The following is a 26,961-nucleotide window of genomic DNA, read 5'->3' as shown; positions in this document are numbered from 1 at the left end:
CTCAACTCAAAGCAAACGCTAAAATAATCCATTATTTAACAATGACATGCATTTTTTATTTCATTTTTAACACATTGTTTCTATAGTCCCAAGGAGAAGCTTATGGAGAAAAGTCATACCTAGTATATGCTATATATAGTAGTATAATATAGTATATTTACTATAAACTGTAAAGTAACATCAGGCCACATTAAAAAAAAAACAATCAAAGACATATCATAATGCCAGATTAGGCTAGGTTCACACTACGTATATTTCAGTCAGTATTGTGGTCCTCATATTGCAACCAAAACCAGGAGTGGATTAAAAACACAGAAAGGATCTGATCACACAATGTTAAAATTGAGTGGATGGCCGTCATTTAATGGCAAATATTTGCTGTTATTTTAAAACAACGGCTGTTATATTGAAATAATGGCAGTTATTTACTGTTATATGGCGGCCATCCACTCAATTTCAACATTGTGTGGACAGAGCCTTTCTGTGTTTTTAATCCACTCCTGGTTTTGGTTGCAATATGAGGACCACAATACTGACTGAAATATACGTAGTGTGAACCCAGCCTAAAGTGTAACTGTTATTATAACTTTCAAAATCTAAATCAACAGTAGATATGATACAAAGCAAGTTTGCAATTTAGTAATTTTTTTAACTATCATCAAGAACACAGCACTTCCTGTTTCCTGACTCTTTTTTTATTTCTCAAAAAACAGGAAACAGTCATTAAACAGGAATTCCTGTGTGTCCCAGGCCATCTGAGTGCTCACAGAGAGAAGGAAGTCATTTGATTGATGGACACATTGGGGGGGCATATATTAAGGAGTCTAATGTGTGCAACTATTCTAATAGGTATTGGTGTGTATTGTGTTCCAATATCTTGTGACTGATTCATTAAAATTTAGCACTGCCATAGTGAAAAGTAAAAAGTTGCAAAAAAAGTCGCAAAAATTACGCATATATATTCACCTGGAACTGACCAGATGTAGGCCTGCATCTGTTTGACGACTTTTTAAAAAGTCGCAAATAATAAATTGGGCGCTAATCCCGGATTATGAGAACTTTTGGGTGAATACTCAAAACAGGCAGATTAAAAAAAAAGGCGCATCTAAAAAATATTCGCCCATCAAATACCGGTTCATAAATAGAACTTAGAACAAAAAAATCCAATTATTCACCAAAAATTAGTCGCAAAACCCTTTGAGTCCTGACTCTCTGTACTGGCCGAAGTTCCTGTGTTCAGTCTGTTTTTTTTCAACCAGCACAAGTCAGAAAATCTGCCTTCAGGAGACTGGACCTGGATTTCTGGTGAGTTCAGCTATGTTTTACAGCATGATAATAACAAATAAATAATGAATGTAAATTGCAAACTTGCCTTATTTCACATCTACTGGTGATTTACATTTTGAAAGTTATAACAACAGTGACACTTTAAGTATATGATAGCACAATGAACAATTGCTTAGTACAAATTGCAAGAGACTAAATTGATTTGTGAGAAGGGCTTGTGACGCAAATGTGAACAGAGCCATAAAAACTGTGGGTCAGCTCCACTTAGAGAAGTATTATCACAGGTATGCCTTTTATACTTTCAAGTCATCTGAAGAAACCATTTCAATGTTCTCAATTTGTGTTTTCTCTGTGGTATTTTCTTTTTTTTCACTTGGTTTCTGTTCTGTCTCCGTTCCTAAAATGTTCTCAAAAAGCATATTTAGCCTGAAGATCTTGGCCGGACTTTTCATTTTAAATGCATAATAGAAATAAAAAATAGGATTCAGACAACTGTTTATGAAGACCAAAGCCCCAGCAATAGTGCCTCCAATGTCCACAATTCTTGCCAGACTGCAGGTGCCTAGTAATACAGACATGACATTCACTATGTTAAATATATGATATGGAGTCCAACAAATGACAAAAGTGCTCACCACCGTGATGATTATTTTGTCTGATTTACGTTTGCCAACAAATTTAATTTCTCTGAGTTTTCTCCATAAGTAGGTGTAGCAGAGGACGATAATGCAGAAAGGAACCAAAAATCCAACACAGGTTTCCAAAATAATAAGGCTTACTTTTTGGATATCACTTGAATACTCATGTAGAATGCATTGGAAAGGCTGTCCAGTCTGATTGGGTTTATAGAATGGAAGTGAATGAATGCCAAGAAGTGCAGATGCTATCCAGATGAAAATGATTATTTTTTGGAAAAGACGTTGTCTGGTCCAATTCTGCAGGTGAAATGGTCTGAACACAGCCAAAAACCTCACTACACTCAGTAGAGTTATGAGAAACACGTTGACATACAAACTGGAATATATGACATATACAACAACCTTGCAAAACACTGTTCCAAAAACCCATTTGTTCACAGCTAATGTATATATCCACAGAGGTAGAGTTAGTAGAATGAGGAAGTCTGCCACTGCTAGATTTCCGATTAGAAGCAGAGTGGCAGAAATGTTCTTCAGTTTTCTATATATGCTCCACATTACTGACATATTTCCAGGAGCACCAATTAGAAAGGCCAGAGACAGTAACGTACATGAACCAACACTCTTTATAGAGATGGACGGTGACTGGTGGTCTACCACTGCAGACAAATTGCATGATAACATTTTTGTATTTGAAGAAATAGTTGGATTTTTTCAGGATGTAAGTAATTCTGAAAAACAAAAACTATGTGTAAATACATTTTTGCCTATTAGTGCAATTTTAAAGAAGAATTCTAAGCCTTACATAATTTTACACTGATGATAGTTCTGTAGTGATGACAAGGCTTAAAAATGCTTAAGAGGATCTGTAGCCAACCACCCAAAAATTTGATTTTAATATTAATAAGTAGTTTGGGTGCCCTGATCATACTCCATTTTACAGTCTCTTCATATGCTCTCCGGCCCCCCAAGATTTGTGAGTCTATAGTTTGTCTGACATTAAGGGAATCGTAAGATGTGCATAAACTTTATTTTATTAATAGAATAGAAGTGAATATCAGGTGATATCCAGGTGTGATTATACAGTCAGGGGTGAGAATGTTTTACACTGAGGGGAGTATACAGTATGATATATAGTTGGATGAGTGTAGACAGCATTGTGCAGCAATAGCTCCGGTAAGTGCACAGCCTCCAGGAGTCAGACCCTGGCTCCAAAGGAATCCAAATATGAAAACGATAAGTCGGCACTCCAGGAATAGAGAATAAAAAAGTGAATTTATTCACCCATAATGTGCAATACAACGTTTCAGTTCTTCAATTAAACCTTTTTCAAGCAACACATGTATTGCTTGAAAAAGGTTTCATTGAGAAACTGAAACGTTGTATTGCACATTATGGGTGAATAAATTCACTTTCTTATTCACTATTCCTGGAGTGCCGCCTTGTCGTTTTCATATGCAGTATGATATATATATATATATATATATATATATATATATATATATATATATATATATATGTAGATTTCATATATCTGTATAATCATACTCTTCAGATATTTACTTTCATTATTAAAATGAACAATTCCCTGAATTGTCAAAATATAAACCCATATCAAGGGCAAATGCAGAAAATCAAATCAGATATTTAATTACAGTAATCATTCAATTATGGGTGTTGACTACCGATCTGTTTTTAAGACACCTTCTTAGAGCACATTTAAATTATTCTTTTCTGTGACGTTTGCCATTGAATTAGTTAAAATAGATGCACTATCTGCATGGATGAGGAGTCCATACCCTAGAAAAAGCTTAGCTACTACATAGGTTATTTACTGGCAAAATAATTTACCAATTTATTTCCAAGGTATAAAAACTTGACAACAATACATTGCACTTGACATACTGTATATAGTAGTTAAATGTATTCCCCATTATGCATAAGGAGGCACTATTAACTATCGGATGGAACAAATATATATTAGGTTACAGTATTACCAGGCATTATTACTAGTGATGAGCGAATACTGTTCGATCAAATAGATATTCGATCGAATAGTGAGATATTCGAATATTTGATATTCATACGAATATCCCCCGAATATTCGATAAATATTCAATAAGCGTTCAAATCCCCCAGCTTCCGGTTTCACCCTCCAAATGGTCAAATAGATGTTTTATACTAATCGAATACTTGTTCCCATAGACTTTAATGGGATCGAATATTCAATCGAATATTCGCGGGATATTCGTACGACTATCAAATATTCGAATAACTCACTATTCGCTCATCACTAAAGGCATCATTTCCCATTAAGAAGCACTGTCCCCATTAGGGGCATTTAAATGGGCAGCACAGAGGGGCTTAGTTTTACTACTGAGGTCTACTGAGGTTTAATAAGAGTGTATTGTTACTGTGAAAGCTAAAATGTCACTGTCTGGGGATGCAAAGGACCCCTGTCTGGGGATGCAAATACAATTATTACATTGTAGAGAAATGATTCTGGGCATTATTACTATATGGGGGTACAAAAGGGGCATTAAGGTATTATTAGTGTGTGAAGAATTTAGAGGAGTAATATTACTGTGGGGCCTAAATGGGGCACTACTATATACAATACTGTTTAATAGTGTCACAGGAATTAGAGGCCAGCTGGGAACTGTACATGACCAATGAAAATGAAAGATTTTATTAATAGCCCCTCAACTAACTGTAATTATTTTCTTAATGCGTACCCGCAAATGTAGACATCTTCTGTAGATCAATCCAGAGATTAGCTGCTATTGTCTCTCCCATATAAAGTAAACAGAGGAGAGTAGATCCTGCTCCTTTAACTCAATTTATCATATGCAAAAACTGCAGAACTATAGAGGGAAGCAGTCAGGAGAGGTGTCGCTGTGAATCTGTCACTTTGGGGGAGGGCAGGGCAGCTAAACCATAACTGTAAGCACCATCTCTGGGTGCAGCAGCACAAATTGGCTTTACTTTACCAAGGGCAAAGATTACGTTTGTTGCCCCTTCACTACTGCCACCAACACATCTGACACTCACTTTCCCATCCCATTCCCCATCAATGTAGCAGAGCATTTCTACATTGTTTTATATGAGCAGCAAATGTTTTTACAGTACACTGCCACAGTGGGATTCTTAAACAGGAAACCAGGCTGTAGGTGAGACTATAGCATTACATGCATGCACATGTGTGTGTGTGCGTACTTTTAATATTAAACAAAATGCTGCACATCCTAATCCATTATCTAATCAAAATAAGTTGACAATTACTATAAACCACTACTGATAAAACTTTGTGGAAAATCTGTTAGATCTAGTGTAAAGCTTATACCCCATGTTGCCAAGTGAAAGTCCTGACTTGAATGCCGTCAATGGGGGGGGGGGGGTGTCATGGTTAAAAATGTAGCTAATGTAAAAAAATTCTAATATATATCTTTAGACCATATGGTTCCCCAACCATCTCCCGTAGCTGCTTGGCAATACCATATCTATAGTAAACCTGTACTGTACTGTGAATATTTACTATGATTGACATGCCAGGAGAAGTGACAGTTTCTCTGTAAATTCAATGACTCACAAGTTTTCTCAATTGTGTTCTGATTAAAAAACATTCTCTTTCCTTTTCTTCTCCATCTGGCTAAGAATGATGTGACCATTTCTTCTGATGACTGCAAGTTTCCCACCAAGACATTTTTGTTCCCTGCTCCTGTAACTCTCCCCTAAATCAATATAGACCAAAGAAAAGAACCCCTAAATACATACCAGACATGGGCTCCCTGAAACTTTGGTTATACAGCCCTCTGAGCGGTGCCTAGAGGAGATGATTCATTTGTCCCCTCCAAGCTAGGTCCTTGTCTGTGTGCCTCTTTGTGTCTACGGTAGCTTCTTCCTTCTGCTTCTCTATCGCTCGCTTTATAAGACTTTTATAGTCAGCTGTAATCGCTCAGTGAAACTGAAAGTCTATCTTCTGTCTGCTCTGCAGATTCTATAAGTAATTTTAGTAAGTCAACAATAAAAGGACTTTTACTCTGGTACACATCTATAGTAAATTGTGCAAATTTTGGTGCAGATTTGCCACTTCAGAATTTTAGCCCATAATATGCAGAGAGTAAACAAATGTTAAAAATCTATAGTACAGTAGCCAGGTTTACTGCAGATATGCGGAATTCCCAAGGAAACATCCAGGTACATGTGCATGGTGTCAGCAGGAGGAGCCAGCTGGTAAAGACAATGCAGTACTGGAGGAGAAGGCTTTAGTGCTGTAGGTGGCAAACAGAGCAGCCACACAGTGATGCCAGCAGCACCTTTAATTCATTAAAGGGGAAGTCAGGCGAAAATTTTTATTGCTCCCCAAAAGTTATACAAATCACCAACATATACTTATTACGGGAAATGCACATAAAGTGCTTTTTTCTCTGAACTTAGTACTGCATCAAGGCTTTACTTCCTGGATAAAATGGTGATGTCACGACCCGACTCCCAGAGCTGTGCGGGCTATGGCTGCTTGAGAGGATGATGGCAGAGGGATGCTCACTGTCCCCCCAGTGCACTGTGTCCCTCAGTGTCCCCCTGCCATCATCCTCTCCAGCAGCCACAGCCCGCACAGCTCTGGGAGTCGGGTCGTGACATCACCATTTTATCCAGGAAGTGAAGCCTTGATGCAGTAGTAAGTGCAAGGAAAAAAGCACTTTATAAGCATTTCCCGTAATAAGTGTATATTGGGGATTTGTATAACTTTTGGGGGGCAATACAATACTTTAATAAAAATTTTCGCTGGACTTCTCCTTTAAGGTCTCTTTGTGTGGTCTGTGAAGTGGCAGAGCAGATTTACACAAGACTTCAAGACTGGATGCTGAAAAAATGTTTAGAAGCAAGTTTTCCTTGAAAGAATTGTTTGAGAACTGAATAGTTCAAGATCAGAGCAGTTTGAGAATGGAGGTACCACTGCACTATAAACATAAGAGAATAAAAGACCAGGCATGTTTACATTCAGTTCCAAATATGTTCATATAAAGGCAACCTGTCATATTGAAACTGCAGTCCTAACTCCAGGAATCATAGTAGATTTATATTTAGTCTTGGGGAAAATGTTCTGGAATAACATGTCATTTATTCATCTAAACCACTGCTCATTCTGGGCTATGTAGTTAGGAAGTCATTAACTGCACTGACTTACAGCTGTGTGTGAGTGTGAATACAGAGGGATCTGTCAATCACTGAGCAGAATCACCTACTTGACTACTTGCAGAGTGAGATTTGCATGAATAAATGACAAATTATCCTGTAATCTTTCTCACAAAAGAGTATATCAATGTGCTCAGTTCCTTCTGCTGTATACCATGATGTCTGCTGATTCAGCTGTTTTTTACTGTGACAGGTTCTTTTTACATGGTTATCCTAGTAGTCTTCCAGTGCTAGATCCTGGGTAATAAATAATTCAAATAAGGGGGCCTCTTAAAGGACTCCCTCTATCTGTAGGAAAAAAAAAACTTCTGTTTCCAGTGGTGCTAAGACTTCTTTTTGACAATAAACTGTGAACCAGTGAAACAATGTACCCATGGGCTGTTCATAGTAGGTACAGTTTAGGCTTAAAATACAATTAGGCAAATTTTTAAAAACATAATTACTTTAACTGTTAAATTATTATTTTAAAAAATTGTGCTGCAGTTAACCATGCCCCTCCTCTATGCCACATCGTGTTCCTTCCATTGGTTTAATATGATGGACATCTTTTTCAATCATAAAAAAACCATGTAACTATGTAAGGGCAAAATCTGCCAAGAGTTTGTATGTTCTCACCATGTTTACTTCAATTTCCATAAAGGGGTACATCAGAGGAAAAACTATTAGGGAGATTTATCAAACATGGTGAAAAGTGAAACTGGCTCAGTTACCCCAAAGTACTGGAAGATTTGACTTTTTAAAATAAGAGTAATTTACTAATCTGTATAACTTTCTGGCAACAGCTGATTAAAAAAAAATTCTCCAGAATACAGCTTTAAGAAACTCTAATAACATAATAAAAGGTTAGTTAGAAATATAAATTGTGAACTGCAGTGGGAACGGGGACTGATGTGAGTGATGATAATCTCTATACAACAGTGAGGATATATATTCCTATTAAAAGCAAAACAATATAAAAGTATAACATTAATTGTTCCATACTGTATTGTGTAGCTACATTATTTCATAGTAGACGTAATGAGAATTTGACAGGAAAATATACCACTATGTAATCTAAAAAATTATGCAAAAAATATCACCCTATAGCACACGGGGCGCTGAGGATGAAGGTAAGTTTCTTACCGATGAATGTAAATAGCAAATATAATGACTTACCTAACCAGGTCACCCAGGCCAGTTTATTTCGGTCAGAGAGACTGTTAAATAGATATACCACAAGCTGAAGTTTAAGTACTAGTACTAGTGTTTCTTAATCAAGGTCTTCTGTAAGATTTTATATGGCTCTCCCTGGCAGGAAGTTATAACATATTTTTTTACACAGATGTGTCCTCTCAGCCTGTGCACAGGGTTGGCTTTGCACCAAACATACTTTTTGGAACTATAGCAATAAAGTTTAACCTTGGCAAATTTGATGTAAGTTTTGGCAAAACATAGTTGAGCTTGGGTGCTTTTTTTTGTACGAAAAGGCTTCTGCCTTGCTACCCTTCCACACATCTCATGCTTATGACAAATACAGTAAATTGTTGTCACATACACAACCAGTTCAACAAATACTCGCCCAGTACCTGCAAGGAATTCCTGCAGCTCCTTTAATGACGCTGTCGGCTGATTGGTAGCTTTCTGGGCCAATTTTCTTTTTGTTTTTTTCATCAATTTTTGAGGGACTTCCAGTTCTTGGTAATGTGACTGTTATTGGCAAAGAAGTGAGGGCGTGGTTTTGGTTGCATTATTATAAATGCGGGAAGGTAAACTGAGGCTGTTCCCCACACTTGCATTTGAGTACTGCCGAGAAAACACATAAAATATGCATTGAAAAAAATGTGTCGGCAAAACATGATTAAGCAACAGTCTTTCTTCATCATAGAAAATCTTACAGGCCTGCCAAGGGTAATCATGTTGCACAGCCCACAAATATAATTTAGATTCTTCAAAGAAGTGAAACAAAAACACATACGTGGGAACACAACCTAAATGGGATTGGCTAATTCTAATCACAACCACATCCACAATTATTAGAGGGTTTACGCATTTATGCAACCACATTGTTTTAGTTTTGATTCTTGATTTTTGGCAAATGGTGGCAAAAACCTACTATTTTAATAGGGGATAATACATCAGCCCTGTGCCAAAATTATCTATACAGTATATACATACAACAATGTATCTGCAAAATACAGTCTTGCATCGAATAACTGCACCATACAAGGGCCAAATAATCCTTCTACATCATGACCACATCTCCAGTATCTACTGCAAAGACCCAAAGACCAGTATAATTAGTATTACATCATACAGTGCTCATACAGTGGTATGCTAGTATTATAGGGATTATGAGAGTTCTGCAGCATGTATAGATGATTACAGTTATACACACTAGCTACAGGGGCAGCTTCTCTGATTAGCATTATTATCTTCTCATTTTCTTCTCCATCTGATTACTACCATGATGACTTCTTCCAGCTGTGACTCATCTCTGCACAGTTTGGTGCCCCCATACAGTGGTGTATCATAAAGTAATAAGGTTCTAATGCCAAACTGTACCCCTACTCACTAATAATGCTCCATCTATGTCCTCATTTACTAATAATAACTTTGATTTTATTGACAGATAATGATCCTACAGTACCCCTACTTATTAATAATGCCCTTGTAATGCCCCAATACAGTAATAATTTTCCCTATGCCCCCCATACAGCAGTATAGAGTAATAATGCCCCTCTGTGTCTCCATATAGTAATAGTGCCCCTGGTGCCTCCGTATAGTAATAGTACCCACCAGGCTAAAAAAAAAAACTGGGGCTTGTTTCCCAAATATCCAGCTCTGACAATTTACACATTCTCAGAAGGGAAGAGCAGTATTCTTCATTCTGCACAGATGCAGGTAAACCAGAGGATAAAAGAATGGAACTACAATGGACCCAAGTCAATGGAGTCCATCAAGTGAGAGACTGGGTAGTATGACCAAATGGAGCTTTGGTTAAGGATGGATTGTACTTGATTTGTGTCCTTATTTTAAGCGACTGTGCCATGGTCTGTGTCAGTGAAAGAGTCTGGCTCCTTAGATTGACATTAGGAGCCCAACACAAAGCCGGGAGAGAACCTCGCTTAGCACCATCTTCTCCCAGCTTATTCTCACAATCGGTACAGGTCTAAACACTCAGACCCAGACCAATTAATGACATATCAAAAGTTTTATGAAGCGACACTTTATGCTGCTGTTTTCTATTTTTCCAATACAGCTAAAATTAAATCTAAAGCAACTCTAATTATCTTCATTAAAAGTTTCCTTTTGTTTGCAGACATTTGTGTCTCTATGGTAACACGAGTGAAAAAAGGGGGGGGGGGCTGTGTATTCTGATCCTGCAGTCATACTATTTTCCATCTTTCTCCTATTGTACTTCTTGCTAATGTACTAAATAGAGAAAATGAAGACTAGTGGACCTATTAGGTAAATGACGACTGTTAAATATACCACTTTTCCGTAATTTTCTAAATTTGACTGAAGTAATCATACGAATTTGTACCAAGATATTGTTATACTAACTAACATGGTTACCATAATAATGTGTGTGGTGGTGGTGGGGTTAGTGCTATTCATTTTACTGGTTAATATTATAGGAAAGATTTATCAAACATGGTGTAAAGTAGAACCATGTAGGAATGAAAAGTGGAATCTAGGTGGTTGCTAGGGGCAAATGAGCCAGTTCTACTTTTTATCAGTTTGATAAATTTGCCCCAAGTTCCAGCTTCTAGTTTTAATCTAATTGAAATAATCCCCCTCCCCTGGGACCAATTGTTGAGCATTTAATTATTTAATTAACATATGTTCTTTCCAAAGTAGTCCGGTCTTCTTGCGTTCATTGTCTACCTGAAAAAAATAAATAACTAGCTGATCAGTGGAGGTCTTGCCAGACTGAAGTCATAGACAAGTGAAGTGTGTGGCGCCTCTTGAAGCACTGACTCCAGGAGAAGTCCACTCTACCCTAAATCTACCCCAATTTTATGAATGTCCTTTTCTTAACAATCTTACTTTTCTTCAACTCAACGTTCCATTAATATTCTTTGATACAGCACTTGCTCATGTTGGCTTATCGTTGTTTCCTTTTACACAAGATGATTATCTGCCATAATGATGCACGGGACGATAGAGAGGAGCAAACGATTGCTGTCAGCACTCTCTCGCTTCTAGGTCCCCACTCACTGCCGGCGTTTACATCGGCAGTGTGTGGGTAAGAGCCGGGGGAGCTGTGGGGGTGATCGGTCTGCTGCCGCCCCTCCTATTCCATGGAGCAACGGCAGCAGATTGTTTCTATCTAAGGGTCTATTTACACCGAAAGATTATCTGACAGATTATCTGCCAAAGATTTGAAGCCAAAGCCAGGAACAGACTATAAACAGAGATCAGGTCATAAAGGAAAGCCTGAGATTTCTCCTCTTTTCAAATCCCTTCCTGGATTTGGCTTCAAATCTTTGGCAGATAATCTGTCAGATAATCTTTCTGTGTAAATGGACCCTTATGCTATGTTTACACAAAGCGATAATTCGCCCAATCGATCGTTTAACGATTTTGTAGCAAAATTCGTAAGAAAAATCGTTATTGCGATGGTTTTTAAAACCGTTAAAGCCCATCTTTTATATAGGGTGAATCTTTGAAAGACTGTTTACACGAAGCGATGTGCAAATTTTTAGCGAACGATGATTTAAGAACAAGTTAAAATGTCAAAATGAGCGATTTTTCACTCATCGCTTGATCGTTTGCTGTGTTTACATAGAACGATTATCGCTCAATGCGATCATTTTTGCGAAAATTTGAACGATAATCGTTCCGTGTAAACGCAGCATTAGTCATCTGTCTTCCAACATGTTGGCCGATTGTTGTCTTCTATTACAGGAGACGATTATCGGCAGTAGTGGCCGGTATTGGCGGAATACGGACGATAATCATTTTGTATAATAGGGCCTCAAGGGACCTTTTTAAATGCTTAAGAAGCCATTGCAGGTGTTTTGGGTTAATTATTAAAATTTTCTGAGATAATGAATTTTGGGTTTATCTTGGCTGTAAGCCATAATCATCAACACTAACAGAAATAAAATGTAATGACTCTATATTATATAGGTGTTTCAATCTTTGAATTGAATTACTGAAAAGAATACTTTCTTGATGATATTCTACTTTATTGAGATGCGCTTGTACTGTATGTTTAGGGCAGCAAGACTTATGTGAGAATATCATCTGTGTTGGATGCTACTGGGTACACAGTAATATCCAACACAGATGATGTACAGATAATTATACTTACGGAGTTTCGTACATTACGCAGTTACGAACATTACTCAGATGCAAATATTACGCAGTTGCAAATATTACGCAGTTTCTAACATTGCACAGTTGCTAACATTACACAGTTGTGTACATCACAAGATAAACATTCACCTGTTTGAAAATGATTGTTATAACCATTCCAATCATCAAACTAATTGTTCGTATCGGCGAACATGAAAATTTAGCGGCAAGTTTGTACAAACATGCGAACATTTACGAACATTTACACTTGACATTATTTTTAACCTCTTACGGACATATGCCGTACCCGTACGGCATATGTCTGCAAGAGGTGTTCAGAGGGGGGCTGCGCCACGACCATGCTCTGAGCTGCCACGATCCTGACTGCTATCTGCAACACGGGACTGCAGAACGGGACTGCAAACATGAAAGCTGCATCTAACAGCTTGTCTAGTGGTGGGATCCCCCCTCTGTGATGCGATCGCGTAGGGGGGATCCCTTCATCTCACCGAGCCGGGCCTCAGCGATGTAATGACGCTGATCCCGACTCGGTATTCTTTTGCAACAGTCTGCAGCAGACCAAAGCAAATCTCATGGATCGGTGCTATATAATACAGCTACACTGATCTCTATAAGAGATCAGTGTAGTTGTATTAGAAGTCCCCCAGGAGGACTTCTAATTAATGTATAAGTAAAATAAAAAAAAGTGTTTTCATTAATAAAAAAAAAACCTCCCCTAATAAAAGTCTGAATCATCCCCCTTTTCCCATTTTATAAACAAAAATAAATAAATAAATAAACATGTTTGGTATCGCCGTGTGCGTAATCGCGCAAACTATTATTTTATCACATTCCTGATCTCACACGGTAAACTGCGTAAGCGCAAAGACCTGCCAAAGTGCAAAAATTGCACATTTTTGGTCGCATCAAATCCAGAAACATTGTAATGAAAAGCAATCAAAAAGTCGCATATACGCAATCTAGGTACCGATAGAAAGAACACATCATGGCGCAAAAAAATGACACCTCACACAGCCCCATAGACCAAAGGATAAAAGCCGTATAAGCATGAGAATACCAATTTTAAGGAACGTTTTTTTTCTGTAGGTTTTATTTTTTTTTAAAGCTATCAAATAATCTAAAGTAATGCAAGTTGCATATCGTTTTAATTGTACCAACTTGAGGCACATGTATAACATGTCAGTTTTTCCATAGGACAAACGGTGTGAAATTGAAAAAAGAAAAAAACGAAGAAAAAGAATTGCTTTTTTTATTTTTTTTCAATTACACTGCGCATATAATTTTTTTCTGGTTTCGCAGCATATTTTATGCAAAAATTAAGTCTGCCATTGCAAAGTACAATTAGTGACGCAAATTTATATGATGAATAACAGAGAAATGACACAATGCTGAGTTCTAAGATAAGTGACCAAGTATTTACTAAACTAGACATGTCAGAAGACAAGTAGCCGGACTGGTGAACGGTGCTTGTGCACCAAGACATCGCAATATTTTGTACAGTTGATGTAGGGACATTCAAACTTATAGCTCTTAGAAAGATCTTGCATATGTCAGTACGGCACTATACTACATCGGGACGCTTTTGGAATAGACAGCCACATCAAAGTCTGCAGGGCTGGGCTGCTTCAAATTATCGTCACATAGCATATGTATCTGTTAGCTGTCATTAATAAAGAACTACTTACTAATAGCTACATTTCTTTGGCTAAGACTGTGAACATCAAGAAGGCGGCATATCGGGCTGCTGAAATATATGAATATAAATTGCCAACTCCGACAAAGAATATCATTTTGCTATAGAACTATGATAGAAGTTATATTCCAATGTTGATAAAGTGGGATCCTTTACATTGTGGTTTGCTACTGTACTTTTATTGTTTTATATATTACATTTCTTGCATATTATGCCCTTTTAACATAGTTTTAGTGGACTTTGTCCAATATTGGTGTTATCATATTATTAGGACAGGACAGACTACTAGTTTTACTGTTTTTTGTGTATTGTTGGACTCATCGGGTATTGTGTCTGTGTCTGTTGTACCTCGGTTTTGGAAGGTCTCGGTGAGCTACACCTACTTTATTTTTATATGTAACATTGCTAATGTACATTTATATTGTTAAATATTCCAGATTTGTAAAAACCTGTTTTGCTAACTTATGTTTTCCTGGTGATTGTACATTTTAAGTACTGCTGAAATGTTCACTGTAATCATAAACACATTGCGCTTTTCCCAGTGTGGTGTTATATGGACAATGATGATCTGCACAGACTGTTTATTCCCTAAAATGTGCTGACAAAAGCTAATTAATAATCATTAGGCCTTATCATAATTTGGAGATTATTAGCTGCTGAAAATGTGCTTGTGCGCTTTGGAGCTCTGTTATATTGTTCAACTAATTTGGATCAAAAAGAAATAACGCATCTGCTATGTAACAAATGATACGATGTTGCCTATAGTTAATTGACTTATCTAATGTGGCATTTTTCTGAAAAATGACAAGTTTTAATGGCATTTTTATAGCATTTTTGTGCATGTTTGTGCATGTTTTTCTGGCTGTTAATGTTGAAATATAAAATGCATGGCATGCTTGGATGTATGTTTTTTTTAGTTAAAATGCCTGCAAAGTAGCTTTCCCCCAAGAAGGAAAAGAGTGAGCTTTCTAGTGCTATCTGTTGAAGAATTTTTCTCTGTGAGGCAATACTGGACATCTTAAAGTAAATGTACCACCTTACTTACTGGGGGGGAGGGGAATTATACTACCTGTTCACTGCCTGTGTGTAGATTCTGGAGGCAAATTCCATTTTTCAAACCGCCACCCCTGCACCGGTTTATCAATCCGCAATTCGGCCCTCTCTATGGAGGCAGACCCAGTGTCCCCAGTGTACCAATATCACCTCCCCTGGGTGACCAGCCTCCATCAGAATCAAGTCTGGCTGACCACGTAATTGAAAAAGGGAAGTGGTACATCGCTTTAAAGACTAAAGAGACATGTAGGAATATCTCAGATGGAGATTGTTTCCAGCCTAAATTCTTATAAATATGTACCAACCAGAAGAAGCAAAGATAATGACTTAAGATATGAAGTAGTACAAAGAAAATTTCTGCTAGTGAGAAAAAGAGGCGATGGGCTTATTACGTTAGAGAACTCATTTTGCAGATCAAGCACCGCCTCACTGCTAGGCAATTTGCCACAAGTCCTTGGGGATCAGCTGTACAAGCAACGGTCAGTCCACCATTAGAGATGAGTGAGTACTACTCGATCGGGTAGGTATTCGATCGAATAGTACACGATTTTAAATACTCAATTTTGATCGATTATTCGATCAAAACCCCAGTATAAATTTGATTCCCCACCCACCTTAGAGTTTTTTTTTAACCAATAACTATGCATGGGGGGGAGGGGGGACAGGCACTAGGAGCACACAGGCAGTAAAAAAAATCAGCTACATTCATTGGCTGGCTAAACCATGTGACCTTTACAGTAATCGAATAGTGAATTTGAGATTCGTTTTCAGATAAGACTTGGAGCTAGACAGGGAGCCAGTGTGTAGCAGGGACAGTAAGGTATTAGGTCATATTAGGCAGGAAAGATCCCCAAAAGCCCTATTTAGGGCTAAAATTATAGAAACACATTTACCCAGAAGATACACAGCTATTAAACAGGCTAGCAGCACAAGCAAATAGGTGTGTTCAGACAGGCAGCTGGAGTGTATTCACTGTGAGGAATAGGCTGCAATGTATCTGTCTGTATAGGGTAAACGGCTGTATACTACTTGTGTGCAAAGGTAAAGAATAAAAGCCTGGTACTACTCTTCTACGTGCTTGTGTGCAACATAAAGACTAACGGCTGTTGCTTGCTGTAGGGCATTCTAATACATCATAGAGAGGGTATACGGCTGTATACTCCTTTTGTGCCATGAAACCCACACTCCCTTATGTGTAATAAGGGCATATGGAAGTGGCAGATGACTTTGAAAATTTAAAGAGGACATGTCTGATCGCATCTCTCTCTCTCTCACACACACACACACACAATGACAGTTAGCGGTGGGTGCTGTTTTATTTCCCCCTTACCTATGCAATCTGTGGTTGTCATAGGCAACGTGATTTAAAGGGGTGCATGAAAATGGTTATTTGACTTAAAATGCTGCTTTCTATCCATGCTAATGTAAAGGAAAGAAGGTTTCCATGTATTTTTTCCACTTTACATAGAGGTTATATTGTGTTTGGAGTGTATAGTTGACATGTGGTGACTGTCCCGTCAGTGAGCAGGGACAGCCTGCCGGTCACAAGTTAGCTGGAACAATGTGACACCGCTTCTGTGGTGGTTGGCCAAGATATAGCCTTGCCCGTTGGTGTTATGTCGTGACACCAGTGCCGGTTGCCCACACAGGTATGGTGGCACACCTGCTTTTATATTAGTGGGCTGGCTACACCTTTTTCCCCTGTAGACAATAACCTGCCGGGTTGTTGCGGGGTCCCTTGGGCAATTATCATGGTGGTCCGGAGTTGAGTATTGACCCACCTAGACTATTGGCACTGCCACCCACAGTAAGGGAAGATAACCCAAGGAAGTAATTACTGTGTAGGTACTTAGTGAAGAACAACAGAGTTCAGTTAGAATAAATATAATCTTGTTAACTGTGAAGATACTTGATACAGGAAGAAGGTAATACAGCTTTGCCTTGATGTGGTACTTTATACTTGATAGGCTAGATCTGTACTGAGAGTAAAACAGAAGATATAGCCGAGCTGGCTGAGTTGCGTTATGAGAGGTAGAGGAAGGATCAGAAGAGTAGAGAGGAGGATTTCCCAACCCAATGTAGTACTGTGCTCTGCCAGAACTTCAGAGGTAGAATAAGTAGAATACTTGAAAGTAGAGAGAATACTTGTGCCTGTGTTTTGACTCTTTCAGTCTTTGCACCACCTTTTGCCCACCAGTGTCGGGTGACCTATCCTAGAGGGTGACACAAGCCCCAGACCTTGTTACCTAAGATGAGCAGAGTGGTCAGAGTTCTCTGATGACACCCGCGCTGCGAGATAGAGTGCATAGGCTTCTAGCAACTTCGCTCTATCCGGATCAGTTCTTTTACTTTGTGTGGATACTGTCCTGCATTGTGTTCCTCTGGTCCACGGCACGGCATAACTTGTCCTCTCTAGTAGTGACTAAACACTGCATAGTGTCTAGTAAGGTTGCTTGAAGAGAAACTGTAGGGAGCATCCTACCTCTACAAAGTCTAAGGCAAAAAGACCTAACACTTCCTCTACCCATGTGACATCCTTTTTACAGCATGTGTAAACTGTACTGTGAGTGGGTGAGGAGTGCATACAAGAAAGTAAAGAGAGAGATGATAGGTTAGAAGAAGAAAGAACTATCATTTGTGTACAGATTAATGTGATACTTAAACAAAACAATAACCCTTTCGTTCCTACAGCTGTGTAACATCTGAATATATATACTTGTAACAATGACATCTAGTGGAAAAACTCTGGTACTACTACATCACCACTTACACTTAAAAGTACAGGCTTTTCAGACCATACCTATATATGTTCTGAGGTCCTTCTTCTCCTCCCTAGCGAACCTTTTTTCTTGCTTCATTTGGGCGGGCAAACGCCCCCGTGTTGCGAGGACGATCCTGGTCAGGAAAAAATCTTGCAGTGGCCTGGCCTTACCTGATGTCAGGTTATATTATTTTGCTGTCATCCATTCTAGGATTCTAGATTGCTTCCTCTCACAAGCCTCTAAGCAGTGGGTAGCTATGGAACGCTGCAGCTCTGGTAGGGAACCTAGTTCGACCTTATGGCTACCTAGAACCGCGGTAGTAGGTATTACATCTCCAGTCTTGAAGTCCATATTGGAAGCCCTGTATTCCATGCCTAAAAGGCACCAGCTTTTCAAATCTGATGGCCCTCTCTCTCCGGTGATGGGTAATCCAGCCTTTCGACCAGCCTTGACGGCTTCCACTTTCCTGGGTTTCTCTCGCTCTAGAGGGGTTTGCTTTGAGGACATGGTTGGGGATGGTTCACTCCATATGAGGACCTTGTCCCCGATACTCTTCGAAGCGGACGCCGCTTCATGGAATATACTCAATTAAGACATTTTTTTTATGACGAACAAAGAACACCTTGACCTTGTTAGGCCATTGACTTCTTTTGAACAACTTTGCAAACAAACTGCTCCCATTAAGGGAATGATCTCTGTCCTATACTCTTCACTCCTAGAACCTCTCCATGAACAGCCCTTGGTCTATTTGGAGAAATGGAATGAGGAGTTGGGTAGGACTAGCTCAGCTGCTGATTGGGCCAAATCCCTAACCATGTGTTTCAAAACTCCCATCTCATGTAGAGCCCAGGAAACAAACTATAAACTGCTGATGAGGTGGTACAGAGTATTGACTGTTTTCCATAAAATGTTCCCAGCATCCTCTGATGTTTGTTGGCGATGTGGAGTGGAAAAAGGGTCACTCACGCATATCTGGTGGAAGTGTCCACCAATCCATGATTTCTGGACTAAGATAATTGACCTTATTCATAAAATTACAGGCACGCGTCTGGACCATGACCCTGCTCCCTTATTACTATCTATCATACCCTTACCGGAGAGAAAGTTGTCTAAATCCCTTCTCCGTTTCCTACTAATGGCGGCGCGTTCGGTAATCCCTAGATTATGGAAAACCACCCAATCACCCTCTATACTTGCCTGGCTCTCAGAGGTAGCCAATATTTGTAGAATGGAGGAGTTGATGGCCGATTCCAAGCAACAATCTGCTAAACATACTAAGACTTGGTTCCAGTGGTTGGAATTTACACACACAGAGGAATACAAACAACTCCTCTGTCCCCTCCCATCTTAGCTGGAATCTGTGACCGCTATATATCTCAATGCCTGCCATTCTGTTAAAAGATTGCACTGGGACTTTGTAGCCTTCTCCAACATAGTTCTGGACTTATATTTCTAGAGGTTGAGACGGCAGACACCACACCTCCTGCTTATTCTTGTTCCTATGTCAGTGACAATTAATGCATGTTCTTCTGGTCCCTTTTGGATTTGGGAGTCTCGCCATTGTTAATTCTTGTATACTACTACTGCCTTTCGTTGGGCGATTTGAGAGACCGATGTTAATAGGTAACCCCTGGCGCACCCTCCCAGACCCCCCCCCCATCCTGTCCCTCTCCTCCCTTCCCCTACTCCCTCTCCCCCTCCCCCCTTCTTATGCTGTCAGTTTTGACTTATTCAGTGCCTGTTGATTGATGGTTTATTATTTCTTCCCTATTTCCTCCCTCCCCCCCCCTTTTTTTCCTGTTATCCAAAACTTGAAATCTCAATAAACATTGAATGTTAAAAGCAAAAAAAAAAAAAAAAGTACAGGCTTTTACGAAGGGTGTAATCAACAGAAACACTCGTGGTGGGACACCACGGATAGGCTGTGATAGTGGCATAATACTGCAACTTTGGTGTGTTAGATACACCCAGGCGTGCTTTCCCTGCTGTCCCAGATGCATTCCAGTGGTGTTGGCATCATTTCCACAGGTGTCATTGTGGACTTGGTGACCTCCAAGTGGTCAAATTTTGATTTCCAAATGTTGAGCATTTTTCTCCCATAGACTTTAATGGGATTCGATATTCAATCGAATAGTCAAGTATTGGGGTCTACTCGACTCGATGTTCAAAAATCTGAATATTTACCTACTCGCTCATCGCTATCCACCATGAAGAGCTGTTGTTTAACGCTACTCACAGCCGGATTTAATGATGATGATGATCATTAATACCAGCCATAGGTAACATTAAACAACGATTGTACAGTGTGTGAACATAGCCTTGTACTTTTCTAATGTCAATGGTACAAATTGATTGATATAAAGAGATTCTAAAGGAAACAGTATAGATTGCATAGCTAATATACTTATGTTAAAAATGGGTAACCATTTGTGGACTGTACATTGACTTAAAACATTCAGACAGTCTATAAGTAACTCTACAAGGATATTCCTGAACATCTTTGAAAAGTCTGCAGCAACCCAGAAACACTGTAGAGGAAGGGAGAAATGAGTTCCTCTCCATAGGTTAGACAGGGCTCGACTGATGTAAAACAGTCGAGATTTCCTGATAATGAGCAATGAATGAGAGAGAGGAGGGAGAGGGGGACATGGGAAAAGTCTTTTTGGATGCAGATAAAGGCATATTTGCCTAATAAACCCAATTACAAAGTTTCTTAAAATCGCCTGGACTATTGATTTCTGCAAAAAAAAAAAAAACCTGGAGAAAAGAGTGGTGCTGTCTCTGGAAGAAAGTGGCCATGTTTTTCTAACACTGGATAACCTCTTTAAGGTTCTAAGCCCTCATTCACTCATACAGCATTTTGGTGTTCTTTCTCTTCTATTGCTTCTGTCCTCACTGTGGTTGTTCCTACCTCTTTTGCCCTCTGCGATGTCTAAGATCGGTTGGCTACTGTACATAGGAGCAGAATGGTGCAGTTTGTCAGTGTTTCAAGCCACCAAGATACATAGGTTCTTGCACCATGGCATTGCTGTAGAGGGTTGGAGCAATAGTAGGGTATTGAGGGTACAACTAGAAGCCAGTAGGAAACAGTAAGACAGTGGTCAGAGGGACCTGCTGCATGTATTGCTGTAAAGAAAGCCTGTTTGCAAATACTGTGAGATAAGCCAGTGGGCAGGTGATATGAGACTAAAAGTCATTGGGAGCTACCACATAGTAGTGCAAAGTGAGAGAGAACAGGACCTCCCTGAAAACTGAACAGAGGATAGATTGGCTGGCTACCTTGAGGTCTACTGAGGGTCGCATCCTCTAAGAACAATAGAGTGAGTAAACTGGTGGGGCAAACTATTTTACTAATCCTTCTGTTTACCATAGTGAAACATTCACTATGTAAGAGTGTTAACACAGTGTTTTGCAATCTGTCATTAGATTATTTTGCACGCTGTCATTTGGTTTCATTGTTCTTCTCTAACTGCAAATGATATGGAGTGATTATTTTAAAAGGTTACCTCTCTAATAAGGACCCATACTAGGACTGAGCATGCAACTGTGTAGGCTGAGGGTCACACTCTTGTGTTGTGCCGAATAGAGCAGAGTTGCATAGACATGTCAAAAGTTAAGACCAGTTGATCCCCCCTCTGATCATCAGTAATAGCAGGTGACCTGCGCAGTAGGGCGCTTCACTGTTTGGCTCAGCAGTCAGTTCATCTCATTCCAGGCTCTATAGACTAGCTCTGCCCAACTACACTGTAAATAATGTTACACTTTATTTTTTATTTTATTTTATAGTGTTGTTTTAGGGGTTCTAGCTCCTTTATGTGGGCACCATTGAACTAGAGGAAGGAGGCTGCCTTTGTTTTCCACAACTTTAAATAAAAGTTCAAGAATTAATATCAATTCAATATTCAAAAAGATCAAACATTCAAATCGATTCCAAAAGTTTAATAGCAGAAGAATGTCACAGTTTTGATAAATTTTTTTGTTCTGTCTGCTGTATATGATGCAACCTGGAAAATAACTGATAGAAGTCATACTGCAGATTTATTCACTCAAAAGACTAAAAAGACCTATAGTAGACTTTGGGGCAAAAACATTTTTTCCATCCATGTAGCTACTGTATATCTCCTGTTTTCAGAATTTTTTATTTCTGTATATTTTTAGCAATACATATATTTCTTTATTAATTTTTCTAGGTAAATGATAAAGATCAGTGAACCGAAGAAGTCATTATCCTAGAGACCATAGTTTGTCATGTTGTCATATTGATGGAAATATTGATTACTGGTATTTGCTAGTCTTCAAGTGGCTCTAGTAAGACCAAGATTATCTTTAATACATAACCCTCAGTAGTAAAGTAAAAGCTATCATTCACTGGCTATCAAAGTCTTTGAATCAAAGTGTATGATCAATGACTTTTTCCAATTTGCTAGCAGAAAATATCCTTATCTGTCTCCACAACAGGTAAAACTTATGAATTTAATTCAAAGCAGTATTATGGGTCAAACTGAGGTGATGAAAAATAATAGCATTACATTACATTGCATAACATTGCAATACTATCCCCTCCTTGGGGAATAGAGGGTTGGTATTTAACCATTTAAATAAGTGCAATGCATTTAAATAAGGCTATGTTCACACTATGTAAGCTACGTAATTATCACAGCCCCTGTTGCATATTTGCAACAATGGCCGTGATTGCTACGTACTGTAGCTTACTTAGTGCTGCCTTCTATGGAATCCCAGCCGGAGTGTATACACATGGTATACACTCCGGCCGGGATCCCTAGCGGGACCACAAGAATAAGCCCTGTTGAATAGCGGGTCCAGAAAACCCTGTCAGTTCACACAATGGAGCGTGCAGCTCCGGCCACACGCTCCATTGTGAGCAGCGGGGAATTCGGTTGCAGGCACGCACGGATGTGCCCGCATCCGAATTCAGTGGCAGTAAAAAGATAATTCGGCCAGTACTGCTGTACAGACTGGGATGATCTTTTCTGACACCGGTCGTTCTGTTACCCAGCCGGGTGACAGAAGGCCAGTGTCTCACGCCATGTGAAGAATAATAATGTGAACAAATAATAATAATAATAATAGTTGCATACTTCAATAAGACTGCGCTTACATGTGACAGTTTTGCTGAATTTTACGAAGCCGCATTTTATTACAATATCAGAATAAATGCAGCAATACCACACTGTATACACTTATGAAAAACTATAACTGAAAGATATGCACTGCATTTTCTGTGTGTGAACATAGCCTCACACTGAAACTGATCCAGAGGAAAGTTGCTCACTACATTCACTCTAGGGTCACATGTACAAAGGGAAGGTTTCTGCAAGATTTTTCCCTTATGGGTCTTTTTACACAGATTGAAGCCAAAGCCAGGAACACACTACAAACAGAGAACAGGTTATATAGGAAAGATTAAAATTTTTCCTTTTTTTAAATCCATTTTTGGCTTTGGCTTCAATGATAAATCTGTCTGTGTAAAAGTGTGTATCTCATCCAAGGGAAATTTGGTGATATATCTGAAACCCAGTGTTTGCTAGGGACTTTGGTAAGCCCTTCTTTGGGGTATGGATCTTTTGGAATGGGAGGTGTTGGTAGTGCAGCTTCTCATCTCTTTCTTAGCCAGTCCATGTTATTTGTTGAGCCTCAGTCAGCCCAGGTCCTTGAGGCCTGTCTAGTGGTTCAATCTCAGGTGTTGGAGGCCATGCTGAATATAGGGCTAATTCAGAGGTGCACAGTGTGCAATGAAGAGGATCTAGGGATGCTGTTAATGGATTACCTGTCAGATGGCTTAGATTTCTTTTTTGTATAATGTGCATAGTTTACTGTGTGATAAAGGATTGAACCTGGACAAACCACCGTGTTGCAGTAAAATGTATAATGTACCGACCATCTTAAACCAGAGATGGTAATATATATGACATTCTAGTGTTATATTGCATCTATGCTGTCTCTATTGACTTGCTGCTATCTCAAGTTGATTGAGAGGACATAAATCTTTGTTATTAGGTTCCTTTTCACATCTCTATTGTGTCAAAGCAAATCATTAGATAAAGTGACCTTCAAAAAACTGAAATACTGTGTCTCAGCTTAGCAGACATGTTTTCATGGAACATTAAAAAGCACGATTGTTGCTATTACTTAAATGTAAAAAAATTTCTGTGCCAGTCTTTTGTAACAAGAAAAAATAGTGGTGGAAACATTTATTTTATTTTTTTGAAAATATTTTGCAAATTTTTTTTTAATACAGTACAGATTGAATAAACCACAAATAGACATTTGCCATCTAGTCTCAGGGCCCATTCACACAGGCATACAAACAGGCATAATTCCGAGCAAAGCCCCTGCCGCGGACTCCACTCCAAATCCCATCTGCCTCAGTGTGTCAATGTGATGCCTTGTGTGTGCCTCCGCTCTTCCCTTAAAGAATTGACATTTCAATTCTTTGAGCGGCGGTGCGCGAGACATCACATGGACATATTGAGACGGATGGGATTCCAAACGGAGTCTGCGGTGCGGAATTCCGACACTTTTGCTCAGTGTGAACATACCCTTATATAGCAAACAATACATTGGCCATTTGTGGTCCAGTAGATCAACAACGGACATTAGTTGTCTGTACTAAAAGAAGTAAAGGAAGGGAGAAGAGGAAAAAGGTTAGGGAAGGGAATTATGTAAGAGAGAGGAAATGTGGAATTGGTAGTAACCAATCACAGCTCAGCTTTACATAACTTAAATTGAATGTACCATCAGACCCGGGCTGAAGCACTGGAGGCTGGCCAACCTACCCCCAGTGGGAGGAAACCCCCGCCCCTCTATGATACAGCTCAACTGATTCTAATGGAGCTGTGTCACAGAGGGGAGGGGTTTCCTCCCACTGGGGGTGGGTTGGCCAGCCTCCAGTGCTTCAGCCCGGGTCTGATGGTATATTCACTTTAAAGAGTGCTGGTAAAATGAAAGCTGAGCTGTGATTGGCTGCTATGGGCAAAGGCAGACAATTTTTATTTTAAAGTTATATAGTAGAGCACGCTATTGAGCCCTGTTAAATTAGCGATGGGATGTGGCCTGATTCTGTTTTGAGCCATTGAAATAAATGTTGCCCTCTGCAAGACTTAAAAGCATACATCAGCATCCCATTTTCTTTAGCATGCTGATGGATACCTGTGAGGAACTGCTATGTAAACCTACCCTTAGGGCATATGCACACTGAGGAAAACACACGGAGGACTTGCAGAGGATTCCACCACTCGTCCCCGTGTTTTCCCGTTTCCCTCTCTGTTGGCTCCATAGACTCCATTATATGGCCGGGCGGATTACGTTGTCTGCCCATAGAATTGATATGTGAACAGCGGAATCCTCCTGACCATATAATGGAGTCTATGGCATGGGCGGAGATGGGCGGAGATGTGTGCACCCGTGAGCAGGGGTGAGCTGCGGAATCCGTGGCAGGTGATCTGTCCGGATTCCTCAGTGTGAACATACCCTTAGAAAGGTTCTTTTACCCTGTTTATTTCACTGTGCACATATAGAAGTAGTGAAAATATTTTTACCTGTAGTATGCCTGAAGATAAATTTTTTCCTTTTAGATTTTCAGTCCAAAATACTTGTGAATTAAGAGGCTGTTCTTTTTAAGAACCATACCCAACATATAACAATGAAAACCCTGGAGGCTCTAATTCACCAAAGAGCAGACAGGCTAATTGTCCAATAATTCTGGCTATACTTTACATTCTGCACCTCCATCCATTTTCCATTTCTAATATAATTTCCCTCTTTAAAACAATAGAGATCAATCATCTCTATGAACAATAAATGTCTAGGATTTTTTTTCTATACACTACCAAGACTCTAATCTCAGTCACTTTTGGCCTTGTGGACACAGCCCCATTTTTCAAATCTGACGTGTCACTTTATATAAGAATAACTTTATAATATTTTTACTCATCCAAGTGAGTCTCAGACTTTTGTCTCATAACACATACTGTATACTTACACTTTGCAAGCAGTACATTTTGGTCATTACATTGTTTATTTGTGAAAAATACTTTGATAAAAAAATGTGTAAAAATTTGCAGTTTTTAGAGGTAGAATTAGAAGTGCTTGTAAGACAGATATTCATACCAAAAAGCTGATTGTGATAATAGGAACAACAGAATGCCATAGTTTGATTAGCAATTTCTTCAAAGTACAAAGATATAACAAATGCCCCTTTTCAGGTAGGTGGCATTTTTGGCATTCCTAAACGGCCTTCGACAAAGGTGTCCGGGCCCTTTAGGTGAAAAAAAAGCTTTTAATCATCAATAGATAGTGTCACTGAGGCAGGACTTGTAGACCTACGAGCCACCTCCCCCGCTATAATCCACCCCCCGCCCCCCTTCCTTGTTTCCTTGTGACTTTGCCGGGGAGGGGGGGGGGGAATCCTATGGGTATGAGCACACTACTGAATCCTGGCGTAAAACCCATTGCGGATTCCACAGCTCACACCCACTGGCAGACTCCAAAGAATGAACAGATTCATTCTTTAGATGGACGCCGGAATCCGCCCCCGCTTAGAATGGAGTCTATGGCACGGGCAGAAAATGCGCCACCGCCCGAATCCCGGAGCTGTGCTGTACGAGCTATGGAATCCTCGACAGGTTTTCTGTCAGGATTTCATAGTGTGCACATACCCTTAGGCAGAAAGCATCAGACCAAGATAGGGAAAGGGGACTGCTCCGCCTGGGTGACACTGTCTGCTGATGACAAAACCCCATTTTCACCTTATGGAGGACCAGGACATCTTTAAGGTATTTTCGGAATATACAGCAGGCACAGAAGTTAATGAGGCAGAAAATGGCACCTATCTGAATATGGTGACAGTATAAGTATAAAGGGTTTGTTCAGCAGTTGACCTTTTTTAGTATATTGCTGCTGATGCATATAAAACAATAAATGTTATCTTTACCTGTCTGCGATCCCTCAGTGTCCTTCTCTGGTGTCGCCAGTGTCCAATGCTGACTGCAGAGCTTCCACTTCTGTA

The 26,961-nt window shown here is 39.4% G+C and overlaps 1 protein-coding gene across 3 annotated transcripts; it reads right to left on the bottom strand.

Annotated features, from left to right (window-relative positions):
- Positions 1–587: 587 nt before the first annotated feature.
- Positions 588–26,961, bottom strand: LOC138789683 (leukotriene B4 receptor 1-like). Of its 3 annotated transcripts, XM_069968445.1 has the most exons (3): positions 26,887–26,961; positions 8,687–8,903; positions 588–2,656 (listed from the first exon to the last, which is right to left on the bottom strand). In XM_069968445.1, exon 3 carries the CDS (start codon positions 2,607–2,609, stop codon positions 1,581–1,583), a length of 1,029 nt encoding a protein of 342 aa, XP_069824546.1. In that variant the 5' UTR covers positions 2,610–2,656; positions 8,687–8,903; positions 26,887–26,961; the 3' UTR covers positions 588–1,580. The 3 variants fall into 3 exon arrangements, with proteins under 3 accessions (XP_069824546.1, XP_069824547.1, XP_069824549.1); XM_069968446.1 differs by lacking the exons at positions 8,687–8,903; positions 26,887–26,961 and adding an exon at positions 8,277–8,353; XM_069968448.1 differs by lacking the exons at positions 8,687–8,903; positions 26,887–26,961 and adding an exon at positions 5,700–5,718.

Source organism: Dendropsophus ebraccatus, chromosome 4 (assembly GCF_027789765.1).
Source record: "Dendropsophus ebraccatus isolate aDenEbr1 chromosome 4, aDenEbr1.pat, whole genome shotgun sequence".
Classification (NCBI taxonomy): Eukaryota; Metazoa; Chordata; class Amphibia; order Anura; family Hylidae; genus Dendropsophus; species Dendropsophus ebraccatus.
Note: the sequence above shows the minus strand (reverse complement) of the source record. Positions and strands in the feature narration are given on the sequence as shown.

What these genes read in the sequence shown, in the direction of transcription:
- LOC138789683 (XM_069968445.1), bottom strand. Translation starts at nt 2,609, where the DNA reads ATGTTATCATGCAATTTGTCTGCAGTGGTAGACCACCAGTCACCGTCC.